At 42.1% G+C, this 16,895-nt stretch overlaps 1 protein-coding gene across 3 annotated transcripts in view; it reads left to right on the plus strand.

Annotated features, from left to right (window-relative positions):
• The window catches only part of dclk2a (doublecortin-like kinase 2a), a 52,673-nt gene that overhangs the window by 33,033 nt on the left and 2,745 nt on the right, over positions 1-16,895 (plus strand). For 2 of the 3 annotated variants that reach the window (XM_079615202.1, XM_079615201.1), the window contains 10 exons: positions 6,053-6,137; positions 6,578-6,683; positions 7,047-7,104; positions 8,116-8,235; positions 8,634-8,780; positions 8,998-9,131; positions 9,270-9,347; positions 9,886-9,982; positions 12,204-12,290; positions 12,654-12,767. In XM_079615202.1, the coding sequence (XP_079471328.1) occupies positions 6,053-6,137; positions 6,578-6,683; positions 7,047-7,104; positions 8,116-8,235; positions 8,634-8,780; positions 8,998-9,131; positions 9,270-9,347; positions 9,886-9,982; positions 12,204-12,290; positions 12,654-12,767 (1,026 nt within the window). Of the gene's footprint in view, positions 1-6,052; positions 6,138-6,577; positions 6,684-7,046; positions 7,105-8,115; positions 8,236-8,633; positions 8,781-8,997; positions 9,132-9,269; positions 9,348-9,885; positions 9,983-12,203; positions 12,291-12,653; positions 12,768-14,848; positions 14,932-16,895 lie in introns of all 3 variants that reach the window. The other variant, XR_013797955.1, reaches the window with a different exon arrangement.

Consider the following 16,895-nt stretch of genomic DNA (forward strand, 5'->3'; position numbering starts at 1 on the left):
TTACTAACATATTAAGTCTGCAATCAATATTCAGACATTTTGAATTTAAATGAATGAATGTGATTTTTTCCCCACCAATATTATGCATATCAATTCTTTTTAGTATTGTACGTGATAAATTGTCTTTTTTTATATTTATTTTTCCTAATATGAACTCTGAGATGCACATCTAAAACAAAGTTAAATGTTAGTTAAATAAAATATAACACATACCTCATAAAAGTCTAACAAGCTATATAAGAACAATGATAAATTGAGAAATACGCTATTTTCAGAAGCCTGTGAATGTCTTTCATGAAACAGCCTTTAACAAATTATTCATAGTATTCCACCTTTATTGTGCACTTTACTGAAGAAATGACTGAAAAAGTGGTTTGATGGAAGGTTCCTGCTTCTTTGCACATTGTTCCTGAGATTTCAAGCTAATTTTAGTCCAAACGCGCCAACGTTATGGTTACATAAATATCTTCCCACTTGCCTTTAGTTTAGTTGCAACAAGCGGATAGGAGTCCCCCTCCGTCTCTCTGTACAGGTATTATGAAACTCTGCCTTCTGTAGCAGCATTCATATTAGCTGCAGTTTCTTCTGGATATTCAAGTCTTCAGTTGGGAATGATTGTGTGAGTCACTTTAAAAGCACAGTAGTTGGCTTTGTATATCATTCTGCTATGCATTGGGTATTTGATTCCTTCAGGACGGCACATAATACCCAACTGTTGCTTGTGTACCTAGAGGAGCCCTGTAGCCTTTATTAAACCAGCTTTAACCAGGATGCTGCCAGTATGTCTCCATTGGCTTACTTGGTCTTTTCTCACGTCACTGTCACGTCAGTTTAATTCTTTTTTTGGCTGCTGAATCAAGATAACATACAGGCTTTTTAACCATACTGATTGCCAGTCCATTTTAAATATTTTAAGACTATAGGTCCATTATTTTTTGTGTGAGTCGCACACAGTTTGTCTTTTTAGATCATTATTTTTGTGTCCTCATCCATTTATTTCACTAAGGATGATGTTCAATGTCCGATGGCAGTATGTTGTTGATAAACTGATTGTTTTATTGTGAAGTTATTTTGTATAATTACATAGCTTCTATAACCATCTATGCTTTTCTTTTTAGTAGGGCTGGGCAATATGGTGAACATTCATGTTTTATAAAGATCTGGCGATAAATTTCACAATGACTTTTAATTGGACATTGGCTTGCTTTGCAATCCTTCCTTGTCTAGCGACTTGTGAATATAAATGTGAATGACTTGTGAATGAGTGTTAATGCATGTTTTAGTATCTGTGATACTGTTAAACTTCAGTATCAAAAATAGTAAGGCAATGATGTATACTTTTCCAAAATTTGCAAATAATACTATTTGACCATTCACCTTTTAATGCTTATAATAACAAGCATTTACTTGCCAGGAATACGGATTTGTGAATACAAAAGGTAGTAAATGTGACCCTGGGTCACAAAACCAGTCACAAGTTGCACGGGTATATTTGTGGTAAAAGCCAATACTGTCACGGGTATGGTGCGGATGAAGACAGGCAGAGGCCCAAAGTTCCAATTCAAACTTTTACTATAATGAAACTTAAACAAAACTGGTACAGGCAAGGGTAACACATCCACTACAACGTAACATAAACAAACATTGACCGACAACTGAAGGGAGAAAGACAGGAACTTAAATACACAGATGACAACGAGTGACGACAGGTGAAGACAATGAAGGGTGATTAACTGATTAACTAGACAGGTGATGAAAATGAACTAATGAAAATGACGACAGAGAGGAAGAAAAACACTGAATGAGAAAAAACAACCTAAAAGTCCATGGACACAACAGAAAACACATTAACAATGTGACCAAACCCCCCCCCTCCCCCCAGGCGCGTCCTCGCGCCGTAAAACATCCAAAGGGGTGGGAGGGTGGGCGCCCTGGAGGCTGATGAACAGGTGGCCGATCTGGAGCAGGAAGCCTCCAGGGCGGAGCAGGACGTGCAGGTGGCCAGGGCGGAGCAGGATGAGGGCGTGGCCATGGCGGAGCAGACGGACCCTCAGGCGGCCATGGCGGTGAGGACCCTTCGGGCGGCCATGGCGGTGAGGACCCTTCGGGCGGCCATGGCGGTGAAGACCCTTCGGGCGGCCATGGCGGTGAGGACCCTTCGGGCGGCCATGGCGGTGAGGACCCTTCGGGCGGCCATGGCGGTGAGGACCCTTCGGGCGGCCATGGCGGTGAGGACCCTTCGGGCGGCCATGGCGGTGAGGACCCTTCGGGCGGCCATGGCGGTGAGTACCCTTCGGGCGGCCCTGGCGGTGAGGACCCTTCGGGCGGCCATGGCGGTGAGGACCCTTCGGGCGACCATGGCGGTGAGGACCCTTCGGGCGGCCATGGCGGTGAGGACCCTTCGGGCGGCCCTGGCGGTGAGGACCCTTCGGGCGGCCATGGCGGTGAGGACCCTTCGGGCGGCCATGGCGGTGAGGACCCTTCGGGCGGCCATGGCGGTGAAGACCCCTCGGGCGGCCATGGCGGTGAGGACCCTTCGGGCGGCCCTGGCGACCGTGTCGGAAGGGCCTCCACGATCCCCTCAGAGGACTTATTGCCCCCCCCCAAAATTTTCTTGGGGAGGTCAGCACTGGACTGGACCAGCGGCGAAGAGGGCTCTGAGCTGACCGGGGCCAGCGGCGAAGGCGGTCCTGGGCTGGATGGGACCAGCGGCGAAGGCACTGGGCTGGACGGGACCAGCGGCGAAGGCTCTGGGCTGGACGGGACCAGCGGCGAAGGCTCTGGGCTGGACGGGACCAGCGGCGAAGGCTCTGGGCTGGACGGGACCAGCGGCGAAGGCTCTGGGCTGGACGGGACCAGCGGCGAAGGCTCTGGGCTGGACGGGACCAGCGGCGAAGGCTCTGGGCTGGACGGGACCAGCGGTGCAGGAAGCTCTGGGCTGGACGGGACCAGCGGTGCAGGAAGCTCTGGGCTGGACGGGACCAGCGGTGCAGGAAGCTCTGGGCTGGACGGGACCAGCGGTGCAGGAAGCTCTGGGCTGGACGGGACCAGCGGTGCAGGAAGCTCTGGGCTGGACGGGACCAGCGGTGCAGGAAGCTCTGGGCTGGACGGGACCAGCGGTGCAGGAAGCTCTGGACTGGACGGGACCAGCGGTGCAGGAAGCTCTGGGCTGGACGGGACCAGCGGTGCAGGAAGCTCTGGACTGGACGGAACCAGCGGTGCAGGAAGCTCTGGGCTGGACGGGACCAGCGGTGCAGGAAGCTCTGGGCTGGACGGGACCAGCGGTGCAGGAAGCTCTGGGCTGGACGGGACCAGCGGTGCAGGAAGCTCTGGGCTGGACGGGACCAGCGGTGCAGGAAGCTCTGGGCTGGACGGGACCAGCGGTGCAGGAAGCTCGGTGCTGGGCAGCGATAAGGGCTCTGTGCTGGGCAGCGATGAGGGCTCTGTGCTGGGCAGCGATGAGGGCTCTGTGCTGGGCAGCGATGAGGGCTCTGTGCTGGGCAGCGATGAGGGCTCTGTGCTGGGCAGCGATGAGGGCTCTGTGCTGGGCAGCGATGAGGGCTCTGTGCTGGGCAGCGATGAGGGCTCTGTGCTGGGCAGCGATGAGGGCTCTGTGCTGGGCAGCGATGAGGGCTCTGTGCTGGGCAGCGATGAGGGCTCTGTGCTGGGCAGCGATGAGGGCTCTGTGCTGGGCAGCGATGAGGGCTCTGTGCTGGGCAGCGATGAGGGCTCTGTGCTGGGCAGCGATGAGGGCTCTGTGCTGGGCAGCGATGAGGGCTCTGTGCTGGGCAGCGATGAGGGCTCTGTGCTGGGCAGCGATGAGGGCTCTGTGCTGGGCAGCGATGAGGGCTCTGTGCTGGGCAGCGATGAGGGCTCTGTGCTGGGCAGCGATGAGGGCTCTGTGCTGGGCAGCGATGAGGGCTCTGTGCTGGGCAGCGATGAGGGCTCTGTGCTGGGCAGCGATGAGGGCTCTGTGCTGGGCAGCGATGAGGGCTCTGTGCTGGGCAGCGATGAGGGCTCTGTGCTGGGCAGCGATGAGGGCTCTGTGCTGGGCAGCGATGAGGGCTCTGTGCTGGGCAGCGATGAGGGCTCTGTGCTGGGCAGCGATGAGGGCTCTGTGCTGGGCAGCGATGAGGGCTCTGTGCTGGGCAGCGATGAGGGCTCTGTGCTGGGCAGCGATGAGGGCTCTGTGCTGGGCAGCGATGAGGGCTCTGTGCTGGGCAGCGATGAGGGCTCTGTGCTGGGCAGCGATGAGGGCTCTGTGCTGGGCAGCGATGAGGGCTCTGTGCTGGGCAGCGATGAGGGCTCTGTGCTGGGCAGCGATGAGGGCTCTGTGCTGGGCAGCGATGAGGGCTCTGTGCTGGGCAGCGATGAGGGCTCTGTGCTGGGCAGCGATGAGGGCTCTGTGCTGGGCAGCGATGAGGGCTCTGTGCTGGGCAGCGATGAGGGCTCTGTGCTGGGCAGCGACGAGGGCTCTGGCGCAGGGTCAGCGGGCTCAAGATCTGGCTGGACGCGAAGATCTGGCTGGACGCGAAGATCTGGCTGGATGTCTCCCACCGTGAGTGAGGAACCACACACCCAAAGAGCTCTGTCCATAAACTCAATAAAAGGTCTATCTAAGTCCCTGAGCAGCAATATCTGGGCTAGAGGATCATCAAGTCCTCTCCAGAACCGTTGCTTCAAAAACTCCTCCTCCCAGTAAACATCCTGATGAAGATGAAGGTAAACTTCCACCAACTCCTCCAATGAACTCCCATTCTGATTGAACAGAAATGCCTCCATAGCGTTTTTTGGTCGGTCAATCTGTCACGGGTATGGTGCGGATGAAGACAGGCAGAGGCCCAAAGTTCCAATTCAAACTTTTACTATAATGAAACTTAAACAAAACTGGTACAGGCAAGGGTAACACATCCACTACAACGTAACATAAACAAACATTGACCGACAACTGAAGGGAGAAAGACAGGAACTTAAATACACAGATGACAACGAGTGACGACAGGTGAAGACAATGAAGGGTGATTAACTGATTAACTAGACAGGTGATGAAAATGAACTAATGAAAATGACGACAGAGAGGAAGAAAAACACTGAATGAGAAAAAACAACCTAAAAGTCCATGGACACAACAGAAAACACATTAACAATGTGACAAATACATTGTATGGGTCAAAATGATCGACTTTTCTTTTATGCCAAAAATCATTAGGAAATTAAGTAAAGATCAGTTCCATGAAGATATTTTATAGATTTCCTACCGTAAATATATAAAACATTTATTTTTGTGAGTGAATCCAGCACAATCACGAACATAAATGGACAACTTTAAAGGCAATTTTCTCAATGTTTCGATTTTTTGCACCATCATATTCCAGATTTTCATATAGTTGTATCTCGGCCAAATATAGTCCTATCCTAACAAACCATACATCAATGAAAAGCTTATTCAGCTTTCAGATGATGTATAAATCTCAATTTATTTATTTTTTTACCCATGTGAGGTGACTGATTTTGTGGTTCAGGGTCACAAATTTGTATTTTTACCAATAATTAATATTTAGTAAATGCACATTCAATAAACATGCAACTTCAGCGTTTGCAGGTAAAGCTCAATTGTTTTATTATTATTTTCACAAACACATTTGCCCAAATATTGCAGGTGTTCTGTGAGTCAGATATGAATCTGAATGAATTCAAAAATTCTGATTTAACTTTTCAAAGTAATTTGTTTCTTTAATGGCAAAGCTGAATTTTCAGAAGCCATTGCTATATTGGTGTATACAAACTTCCTTGTGTTCATTCTTCCCTGTTTTTCATTTGTAAAAAAACATGCCTTGATTTAAGGATACCACCAAATTCCCGGCTAAATTTGATGTTTGTTTGCAATAATGATTCATCTTACATGGCAAAAAACACTCTTAATCCATTTTAGAATGCATTAATATCATACGTTAGTTATATCGCCCAGCCTTACATTTTGGTATTTAAATACAATGTCTAAGGTGTTTTAATTGTTTAAGGTTTTTGAGACTTATTTTGTCTCTGTTTGCAGATTCCAGCACATCACTCCTCTGCAACCAATGTGAACGGCTCCTCTGAGACGCCCCAACAATATAACAACAGTGTGAGCCCTGAAGGCAAGACATCCACCCGCTATTCATCACTGTCATGCACTCACTCACTCACTCACCTTGGATCTTAGTGTGTTTTAAGTCCAAAAGTCCCCAAAGTGCATTTGAGGGGCATGACAAGCTTTGGCGGTGAAAGTGCTGACACATGCCATTCTGTGCCACATTTGCTCAGGCACTCTCCCACTCGTTCACACACTGTGGTGGCAGTGTATGAGCAAACGTCCCTGCTCAGCAGGGCATGAGTCAGAATGACCTTCCGTTGTTTATCTGCATAGTGCACTAACCAAATTTGAATGTTTGGATGAGGATGTTGGGGCTAATCTGTCATTTGGGGGGTTTTACAAAACGTCTTGTTTTCACCTGAAAATATTTTTCGATCATATGGTATGAAAATTGTTAATGTTTTTCAATCTGATATATTTAATGTGTTGGTTTATTCCCTTTAGTTAATGGAAACAGGAACATATCTGCTTCCACTATTTTGGACAAGTACAAAATTGGCAAAGTTATTGGTGATGGAAACTTTGCTGTGGTTAAGGAGTGTGTCGAACGGTAAGAAAACGACTAGTTATAAAATACTTGCTTAAACAAAGATGTTCTTTCTGTTAATATCTGTCAGAAAGAGATCAAATGGCCCTTGGGGGGGTCAATAAAATTGTTACTTTGTTGTTTTTTTCTCCCTTCTATGTTTGTTATTGTCATGTTCCCTGATTAAAATACAGAAAGAAACAGTACTATCTACATCTAGATTCAATACCCCGTTCATATATTTAAGCTAAAAGGTTCAAAAGAAGCTCTCCTGTGCACTGAAAGGACATCAACCTTATAAATTGGCCCCTGAGGCTCTGAATGCACTCAAAACAAACCTTCATTAACCTCCTTGGAAAAAGTCTATTGTTCTGTTTCTTTCCATAGATCCACTGGAAAGGAGTTTGCACTGAAGATCATCGATAAAAACAAATGCAGAGGCAAAGTAAGTTGGACTTTATAGGAACTTTTTTGCCACAACAGCCAATGGAGAGTGAACTGACAAAAGACCAGGCATTACTATCCCTACCAGCCATAAAACTGTATTTTGCATTGTTTTTTTTAAATTAATAATTCATATATTTTGTCCTTATGACAATGCAGTTAACGCTGTTTAATAGTTCTGGACGCTGGCTTTAGGTGGGTTATTGCAATGTGAATTATTTACACCCCAGTGGTCTGTAGAATTTTTGGTCCGTTTAATATGGCTGATTAGATTTAGATTTTATTCATTGCCGTTTATCCAGCCTGCTGCAGCTCTTGCAGGTTATGAGAGAAAAGCTAGCCAACACCTAACACAAATGGTCCAAATGCAATCAGCAGATCTTCTGAATGCTTCAGTTTTTTTAATGATTTAACAATGTTTTAACACCATCAAAACTATGTGGACAATATCACTTCCATATGTGCTTTTTTATACTCTTCTGAGAAGTCTTTTAACATATGTTGGAAATATGGATTTGCTCCTATTTGGACAAGAGTATCAGTGAGGTCAGGCACTGGCGTTTGGCAATGGCTTGTAGTCGCCATTCCAATTTATCCTGAATGCATTCAGTGGCATTAATGTTTTTTTGTGCAGGTACAAATCATTTCTCAGTAAATATTTTATTTATGAATGTCACTGTTGCTGCAATGTTGGAATGTCACAGAATGCTGTTCAATTATTATTTGTTTTCACTAAAATCACTAGAACCTGTTAATTAGAAGGGGTTGTCCACATACTTTTGGCAATGTATGAATGCTATGTAAACAGCAGTTATACTGGCGGCCAATGTCTCATAATCTAATTTCAGCCTGTGCTTTAACCAAGGAAGTTAGTTTCCTGTTTGCCTTGTTTCCTGCAAGAGCGAACCTCAGGAATTCATGTGGATTTATGCCTCGGCAGCTAAAGACAAAAGACTGCTGAGAAATGCTGTATGGTTGGGAATTTGTAGTGACACATGCTTTGAACACCCAGGAGCACCTGATCGAGAATGAGGTGGCGGTGTTGAGGCGTGTTAAGCATCCTAATATCATCATGCTGATTGAGGAGGTGGATACGCCCACTGAGCTCTATCTAGTCATGGAACTTGTGAAGGTACTGTTTGTTAGTCACCTCTTAAACTGTGTCTCTCAACAACGCACACTTACACGTGTTCTTACCACACCATACTATGTTGCATTTAAAAACAACATTAAAAAAAGACTAATCTTTACTTGATAAATGTCCCTGGTATTATTGTGCATGATTCATTGGTGTACACTGACAAACTATTTTGAAAATATGTAAAAGTTTTCTCTACTTCTGAAACTTCTGAACTTTATAATTAAATGCATATAATTTCTTAGATTTGTTATACATCATTTGATATTTAGTGCAATATTATCTGCAATATTGCACTAAATGGCCGCTTTTATAGACAGACAATTTTTTGAAAGTGTGTTTTATACAAAATAGTTATTTTTTTGTTATTTGTATTGCCATTTGTGTTTCAGGGTGGAGATCTGTTTGATGCAATCACCTCCTCAACAAAATACACTGAAAGAGATGCTTGTGTGATGGTATTCGACCTGGCAGCAGCTCTCAAATACCTGCACAGAATGTGCATCGTCCATCGAGACATCAAACCTGAGAATCTGCTGGTATGAACACATCTTGCACAGAGACTATGGATCTAAGAATACTTTAGTTCACACATCTTTGACACACACACAGCGATATAGAGACACGAAACCTGTGAAGAAAAAACTTTGCACTTTGTACATGCACAATGACTTAAGGTACAGTATGTCAAGAGGAAATAATGTAAATCCTGGTGGATAAAAATAACCCTTTTGCCTCTTTCACTGTGTGTTGTAGGTGTGTGAGTACCCTAATGGTACAAAGTCTTTGAAGCTGGGTGATTTTGGCTTGGCCACAGTGGTTGAAGGCCCGCTGTACACTGTTTGCGGAACACCCACTTACGTTGCCCCAGAAATCATAGCAGAGTCAGGGTAAGAGTCATTGATTGTTTTGTTTTTATATCACCAAAAGTGATATTGCTATGGAAGCATGAATATCTGTGTTTTTAATTTAAAATGCTGGAGGATGAATGTTATTGACTGTGTCTTTCTATCCGGGCATCGCTGCAGTTATGGGCTAAAGGTGGATATCTGGGCAGCTGGAGTGATTACCTATATTCTTCTATGTGGCTTCCCACCTTTCCGCAGGTAACACTAGATACAACTGGCTCAGTCCTTCATGTTAAAGTCAGCATGAAATGGTAGTTGCGATAGTCTATTCTTTCCAATAGTGACCTATATACGAGTGAAACGGCTTCTCGGACAAGAAAAAAATGTAGGGTGGGATTTTGTCCATCAAGAATTGATTGGACGGTTGAATCATTCTGGTTTGCTAGTGGTTGATCTCATGTGAGTGACAGGTTGTCCCGCCCTCGCGCCAATAAATATGTCATCAGAGTAGAGATGTCATTGCAAGTGGGAAGGGAAGTTATTTTGGTTAAAGATTACCAGAACACATGCAATTAAAATTCAATTAAAAAAAAAAAGATAATGTGCACGGATAAATCATTTATAATAAATACTGCAATATTCCATAAAAAAAAGAGAGAATTGCCCATTTTGGATTTCATGGTGACTTTAATATACTAGAGTATTTCAAATTCAGTGTCATTTTGTTCATTGCGTATGTGTTCTCAGGAGTTATTGTTCATTAAATAATGTGTGTGCATTGCATTTGTTTTTGTAGTGAGAATAACCTTCAGGATGACCTATTTGATCAGATTCTGGTAGGGCGTTTAGAGTTCCCTTCACCCTTCTGGGACAATATCACTGATTCTGCTAAAGTGAGTACAGACAAACACACATTTTGACGCATGCTACATTCTTAAAATTCAGTTTCAATCTCACTCATTTATCTCCACATCCGTCATTCTTCATCCTGTATACTCTGTCCTGACTGCTGCACTCCACTTTCTTTCGTCCTACTCACACCATCATCTCATTCAAATCCTCCCCCTCTCACACTCAGTCCATCCAGCTTTAGAACTGTTTGTGTGCTAGGTTTATAACATCTTTCTCTTCACTGAATGGCAGAATGTTTTGCTGTGTTTGCAAATTTGAATGTTTTCATACACTTTAACATGTTTATCACATTTTAATTTAGAAAATGAAATTTTATGTTCTGTATATAGTGGTGTATATATACAGGTATATATAAATTAGGAGTGTAACGGTACACAAACAATGATGGTTTGGTACGTACCTCGATATTGAAGTCACGGTTCGGTACGGTTTCGGTACAGCAGGGGGAGAAAACTAAACATAAAATTGCTGCTTTTTTCTTAAACACATACACATTTGTTTTTAAATGTGTTTAAATAAATTCTATTATAATTAATTTTCTTAAGGATTATAATCTTAAGGATCTATTTTAGCTAATTCTATAAACTATATGGGGAGCCCTTAATTACACATTGCTATAATATTAAAATATACAATTAACAGAGCCCAAAATCATGTTGTAAATTGCACAGAAGGCAGGTTTTGCATTACCGTAACTTCTAAATCTAATTATAAAGTAAATGTTCTACTCCAATTCATTTGAATCATTTACACAGTGGCTGTCATAGCTTGTTTTCATGACAAATTTATTTAAACATACATTATTAAATAATCAAACATTACTACAGGTTAAGTAAATATAATGAATAGGCTAATATATACAAAACTAACCTGCTGTTGACACTAAATGCCTGAGGTAAATGTAATGCTAATTGAGATATTATTCTTGATATTGATATCTTTTCGCAGTTGAAACACTGGTTGAGATGCATTAGACAGTATAAAAAATGGACACGGCGACCCCATAGGTTTCAACGGAGAAAAGTGAAGTCAATAAGAAGCACTAACTTCCTAAAGCCTGAGCGTACTGCGCAGGCTCAAACTGAGCTTGACGACGTAGATGTGACGTGAGCAACCTGTCTGACAGTTGTAAGTCTTCTAGTAGCTGTGCCGAGAGAAATCTGAATCATTCCCTTCCGAATCTCGCAGAGACGGAAAGTGTGAGTAATGGTAAATTTAACGGTAATGTATCTACTGTGCGACAGAGAGTTGCGTGGTTATGACGCAATCATTAGCCTATTTTTACAAAAACTGCTTTTACTGGGCCATAACGCAAGATACAAGGTAATGGAGCCTTTTATACATTGTCGTGTATCTTTAGAAATAAATAATGGACAAATGGAGTCTTTAAACGCTTCAGATGTAAAGTTATTCGCTGTAAAAGTGACGGCAAAATAAATGGGAGTCAATGGAATGCTAACAGCAGGCGATGGTCTGCTAATCAATGGCGGCGACCGGGGAAGCTTCGGTTTCCGGCTGATGGATTACCCCCTTGGAGAGATGTAAACATATCAATCGATCATCTCTTCTGAGCTTTTTACTGGTAAAAAATAGTGTTGCATCGCCGTGCGTGTCCCCTGCTGGATTGGAGTGTGAATACTGATTGTATTCGTCGTGCGACTGCATGCACTGAACCGTGACGACCGTACCGCACGGTTCGAGATGAATACATGTACCGTTACACCCCTAAAATATAAATGTATTTATAATATATATATATATATATATAATATATACAGTACAGTATCTATTCTAGCTCTAGATAGAGCATTATTAGCCAACTCAGCTGCTTACTAATGACACATAGCAACACAGCTAAAAGTATTCCTAATGCTGCATGTTGGACCTTTTATTGAAAGTAGCCTACTTTTACCTGTCGAGACATGCCTTCACAAGCACCGTAAGAGCTAGACGTGTGATGTTTGAGTTGGGGAAGAAACAACGTGTGAAAGGGTAATTCGCAAGGTTGTTTAAAAATATGTTTTTTTTTTGTAAATGTGCTACAGTAGGTGCCACTAGTGTCACAGAAACGACATACTTCACCTTTAACTTTAAGTGCACAGATTTAATATAACAGTATTTGTTGCCTGTCCTTTTGTGTACCTTTTTAATGCTAACAATCTATTAAATCAACAAATTAATGATCATGATGTGTTCATACAGGAGTTGATTGGTCACATGCTGCTGGTGAATGTGGAGGCCAGATACACAGCAGAGGACGTGCTGTCTCACCCCTGGGTCACGGTAAATGTGAGTAGATGGGTTTAGTGGTGTATATGTTTGATTTGTTTTTGTTTTTTGTCAATATTGTGGAGTTATGTAATGCATGTGCTACACTAAAGTATCACATTTCTACATATATAATATACCAAAATCAAAATGTATTTTAGGCATTGCATGTTGATCAGAATGGGTGGCCACAAGGGATTCACTCGCACACTTACTTATAAAACATTATTGATGTAATTTGAACTGTATTAGAGGTGGTTTTGATTTTTGTGCAAAAATTTTTTTCAAACTGAAACCTACAATTTAGTCAATATGCACTGGTGGACACAGTTACAGTATATTGCTCACCATTGGCCTATCCTAATCCACTTCAATAACCAACAGGAGGATGCTGCAATGGAAAACAATATGAAGATGGAGGTGGCAGGTAAACTCAAAAAGCACTTTAACTCTGTGCAGAAACAGAGCAACACTTCCCCTGGAGTCTCTGTTCTTGTGGTGAGCACACACACTCACTCACATATGAGAAACAGTCTGCCCATCATAACTGCAGCTGTTGTCATCCGTTAATATGCACTGCTTAGAAAAAATAACCAATGTCATCCTCTCGGTCCCTAATGATTAGTACTTGGATTACACATAATTCCAAAGCATAGCGTCACTGAAATTACAGCCACTGTGGACACCAGCATCAAATCAATCAGTTTGTCTCCCTCAGCGCTCATGACTTACATAACTGCTAAGTCTCAGAAAATATGAGAGATTATAAATATGAGTATTGCAAACGAGCACAGCACCAAATATGCCAGAGCTATGAAATTGGAAATGACTTCAGAATGCATCGCATCAGGCGCAAGTATAAAGATCCCGTTCATTTTCTCCATAAAATGTTTTATTTGACTTTAAGTGATAATGTATTTTTTCAACACACCTTCCAAACATTTAACACAGACCTGCTGAGTCGCGTGATTTCAACTTTTTTATTTAAAATAATTAATAACCAAAAAAAAAAAAAAAAAAAGTATTACGGTGACCGGGAGGGGACATGTTTGGTTCACTTGGAAACCTGGAATTATCGGAAATGGCCACGACAAAACTATGGTCACGTAGGTTCTTTAAACATTTAACTCATGGCCACGAGAAATAGATTTCGTTCTCTCAACATAGGATCTCAAGGCCACGCCTTTACATTATGTGACTATGCCGTAAGGATGCCGCTACCTCGAAAAAATGATCTCGTGGCCACGACTTCTTATCGCGCTCCCACGAGTTATTACAATGTTCCCATAAATTAATATCTCATGGCCACGACATATCACGTTCCAACAAGTTTATATGTGGCCACGACAAAACTAAGTGAACCGAACGTGTCCCTTCGTTGTTACTGTATTTAATAGCCAAATTGATGGTTAAAAACTACAACCAATCAGAGACTTGTCAAACCTACATCACTCAGCAGTGGGGGACACACTTAAGTTAACGACTGTAGCGTAATTTGACACTTAAGACCGATCATGCCTAAATGCGCCGAGTCGCGTTCAGTCGGTGTTCACAGTCGGTGTTTAAAATCTGCTGTAGTCGATGGAAACAGTCTGTAAGCATGTTTAGCTCAGTCGTAGAATGTTTCAGCTAGTCGTTGAGTGTGTCCCCGGCTTAAGTCAAGGATCCATACTCTTTGAGCTGTTTACTCATATATTATATAAAATATTGCTGCTATTATATTCAATGACTACAATTCTTTAGTTTATTCATGTGATGTAAAGATGAATTTTCTGCATCATTACTTCAGTCTTCAATGTCACATGATATTTCAGAAGTCATTATAATATGCTGACTTGGTGCTCAAGAAACATTTCTTAGTATTATCAATGTTGAAAACAGTTGTGCTGATTAATATTTTTGTGGAAACTGTGATGCATATTTTCCAGAAATTGTTCAAAAAGAGCAACAAAAATTACTTATACCAAACTTTTGAATGGTGACGTATATACATAGTGTTAGATACAGAAAAATGTGCTGTCAGTGCTGCTCTCTAGTGCCCTCAAAATGGCTGAAGGACTCAAAGGAATCATAATCCTTTTATTGTTTGGCAGAAGCAGTACTTTATGAGCTCAGAGAGAGACATGGGAGAAGCATTTTCAGCCATTTTCCCCCTCATGTCTTATTAAATTCCCATCCCAGTTCACTGTACCATAAACCCCTCACTGCCAGTTGTCTTAGTTCTTCTCACTGTCATCAAGTTTCTGTAAATGCGTTGTCATTGGTCTTAACCTCATGTATATTGTCATGATCAATTGTCATTGGTCTTAACCTCATCTATATTGTCATGATCAAGAATATTGTCTATTACTCATTCTTTGAACTTGACCCCATCATGCAGAACTTGACCTCATCATGCAGTTTTGACAAGACCTCAGTATACATAAAAAAAACTCTGCACATGGGCAGAGCAGTATATTGAATATTCAGGACAGATTTGCAATGATATCGCTAGAGCCTTTTTTGTTCAGTACACTGCTTGAAAAAGCAGCAGAAGGGTCTCTGGCTGAATGTGTATTGATGTGAATCTCATTTGACAGTTTGAACTATAAGGGCAGGTCTGTACCTACACCCCTTCCTTGCTCTCCCAAGACCCGAAGTGATGTCTGCCACTGGATATTGGGTATTTGAATACAAACCTAAACCTATTTTTAATGAGTTTGAGAGCTTATGACTCTATACTAAACATCTAGCACTCTGGCTGCCTCCTATTAACCCTAACTGGGTTTTTTCTGCATTTCTGGTCTTGCCTCACAATAATCATACCATACTGTCCCAACCATAATCCGGTCCACTTTCTGTGTTCCCATCTCTTCACTCCACTCCATGTTCATGGTGTCTGTACCCACCATGTACCTACCATGTACTGTGCCATGTACCTACCATGGTTAATATTTTATTGCTGTAATATTCTGAGCCATATGGCTTGTGTTGCACATTTGTGCTGTATTGTTTCTTTCTGGGCTTTAGTTGGAAGGTTTGTATTGGCATGCATGCATTACTGACTGCTTGAATATTAACACTGCAATATGATGGCCTCTCTCTCTCTCTTCCTCTCTCTCTCTCTCCGTTTCCTAATCCAGAGAAAGTATTTCATGGCAGTTGCCAATGTCCTCAAAATGAACCTCATTCTTAGGATCTTGACCATTGCCATCAAAATGTCAAAGAAAGTGGTTTAAGAATATGAAACTGCAACCATCGCAGTATTGTAATTTAAATGAATAAATCTAATGACCGGGAGAGAGAGAGAGAGAGAGAGAGACATAATTATGCATAAAAATTGCCTTGGATTAAATATTTTATTTAAAGTTTGACATACTTGTTTAGATTATTTACTTTTTTATTACATTTAATTGATTTATTTCATTTTGCAGCGAGTATACTTATCTAATAGGATCCAGACAGGTGCTATTAATTTTATCAGCTTTCTTTTAAATTTATTGGTTTTGTCCACATCAGCTGAGGAACTTAAGAAACCAGATCACGTCACAGTTTAAAAGAATAGCTTACCCATAAATTAAACTTTTATTAATTACTCACTCTCATGTCATTCTAAATCCATATACTAAAATAAAAATAGTTTTTAATTAATCATCACAAGGATATTTTCCATTAAACAAAACGGCTACAGTTCATACTCATGGTGGTTTGTCAGGCTCTACAAAAAAAAAAAAAAGCACTATAAAATGTAAAAAAACAAACACTAAATAAGTACAAAATTTCTCATCTGCTATATTATGCATTGATAATCAGCTCTCAAATTAAATATGGTGCCATTGACATTGGTTCTCGTCTTGTAACCACACGTCATTACATCAGACATGAAACATATAGGCACCAAAAGCTATCATATGGCTTTAGATGGTCATATGGACTAAATTGATGGTGCTTATAGTGGTTTTTGTCCTTTTTGAAATTTGACAGCTTGTTTGGATATTGAAAACAGCAGCATGCAGGTTTGGAACATTATGAGGGTGAACAAACAATGTCCAGAATGTTCATTTCTGAGTGATCTGTCCCTGTAAGTGGCTATATTTAGCTGTATTTAAGCAAGCTGGTGTTTCTGAAGTAGTCCTTGTGAAATGTCCCTCAGCTGAACTGTTAGAGGTTATGTTAGTGTTGTGTAAGAATTTGTGCTGTATGTGCTCTGTGAGTAAGACTAGTCTTTGTCCTCTGCTTCTGCTCTCCCCATGGCATTGCTATCCTCTGACTAGCTCCAAGGCAATGGTATGTACTAACACTAACTGCTATGCTCCTCCCTCCCCACCGCCGTCTCCTCACACATACACTCTTATACTGGGAGAAAGTGACAGTAATTGTGTTTCATTTTTATTTTATTTAACTTTTTTAAGTCATTTGAATCTATATTTGTTATTTATACATTTTAATCGTTTTATTTATTTAATCGAAATTAATAGATTTTCTCTAAAGTAACCCCAGTAAAACCCCAGTAAAAAAAAAAAAAAAAACCTGGCTAAGAGTTCTTGAGTCACTTTAATCCTGCCATGAACTTCGGTGGTGTTTTCCGCTCTCTGCCATTTTCTGTCTCTTTCTCTGCTGTGGTCTTTTTCCACCTGCGACGTGATC

This window comes from Phoxinus phoxinus (assembly GCF_949152265.1).
Source record: "Phoxinus phoxinus genome assembly, chromosome: 6".
Lineage (NCBI taxonomy): Eukaryota > Metazoa > Chordata > Actinopteri > Cypriniformes > Leuciscidae > Phoxinus > Phoxinus phoxinus.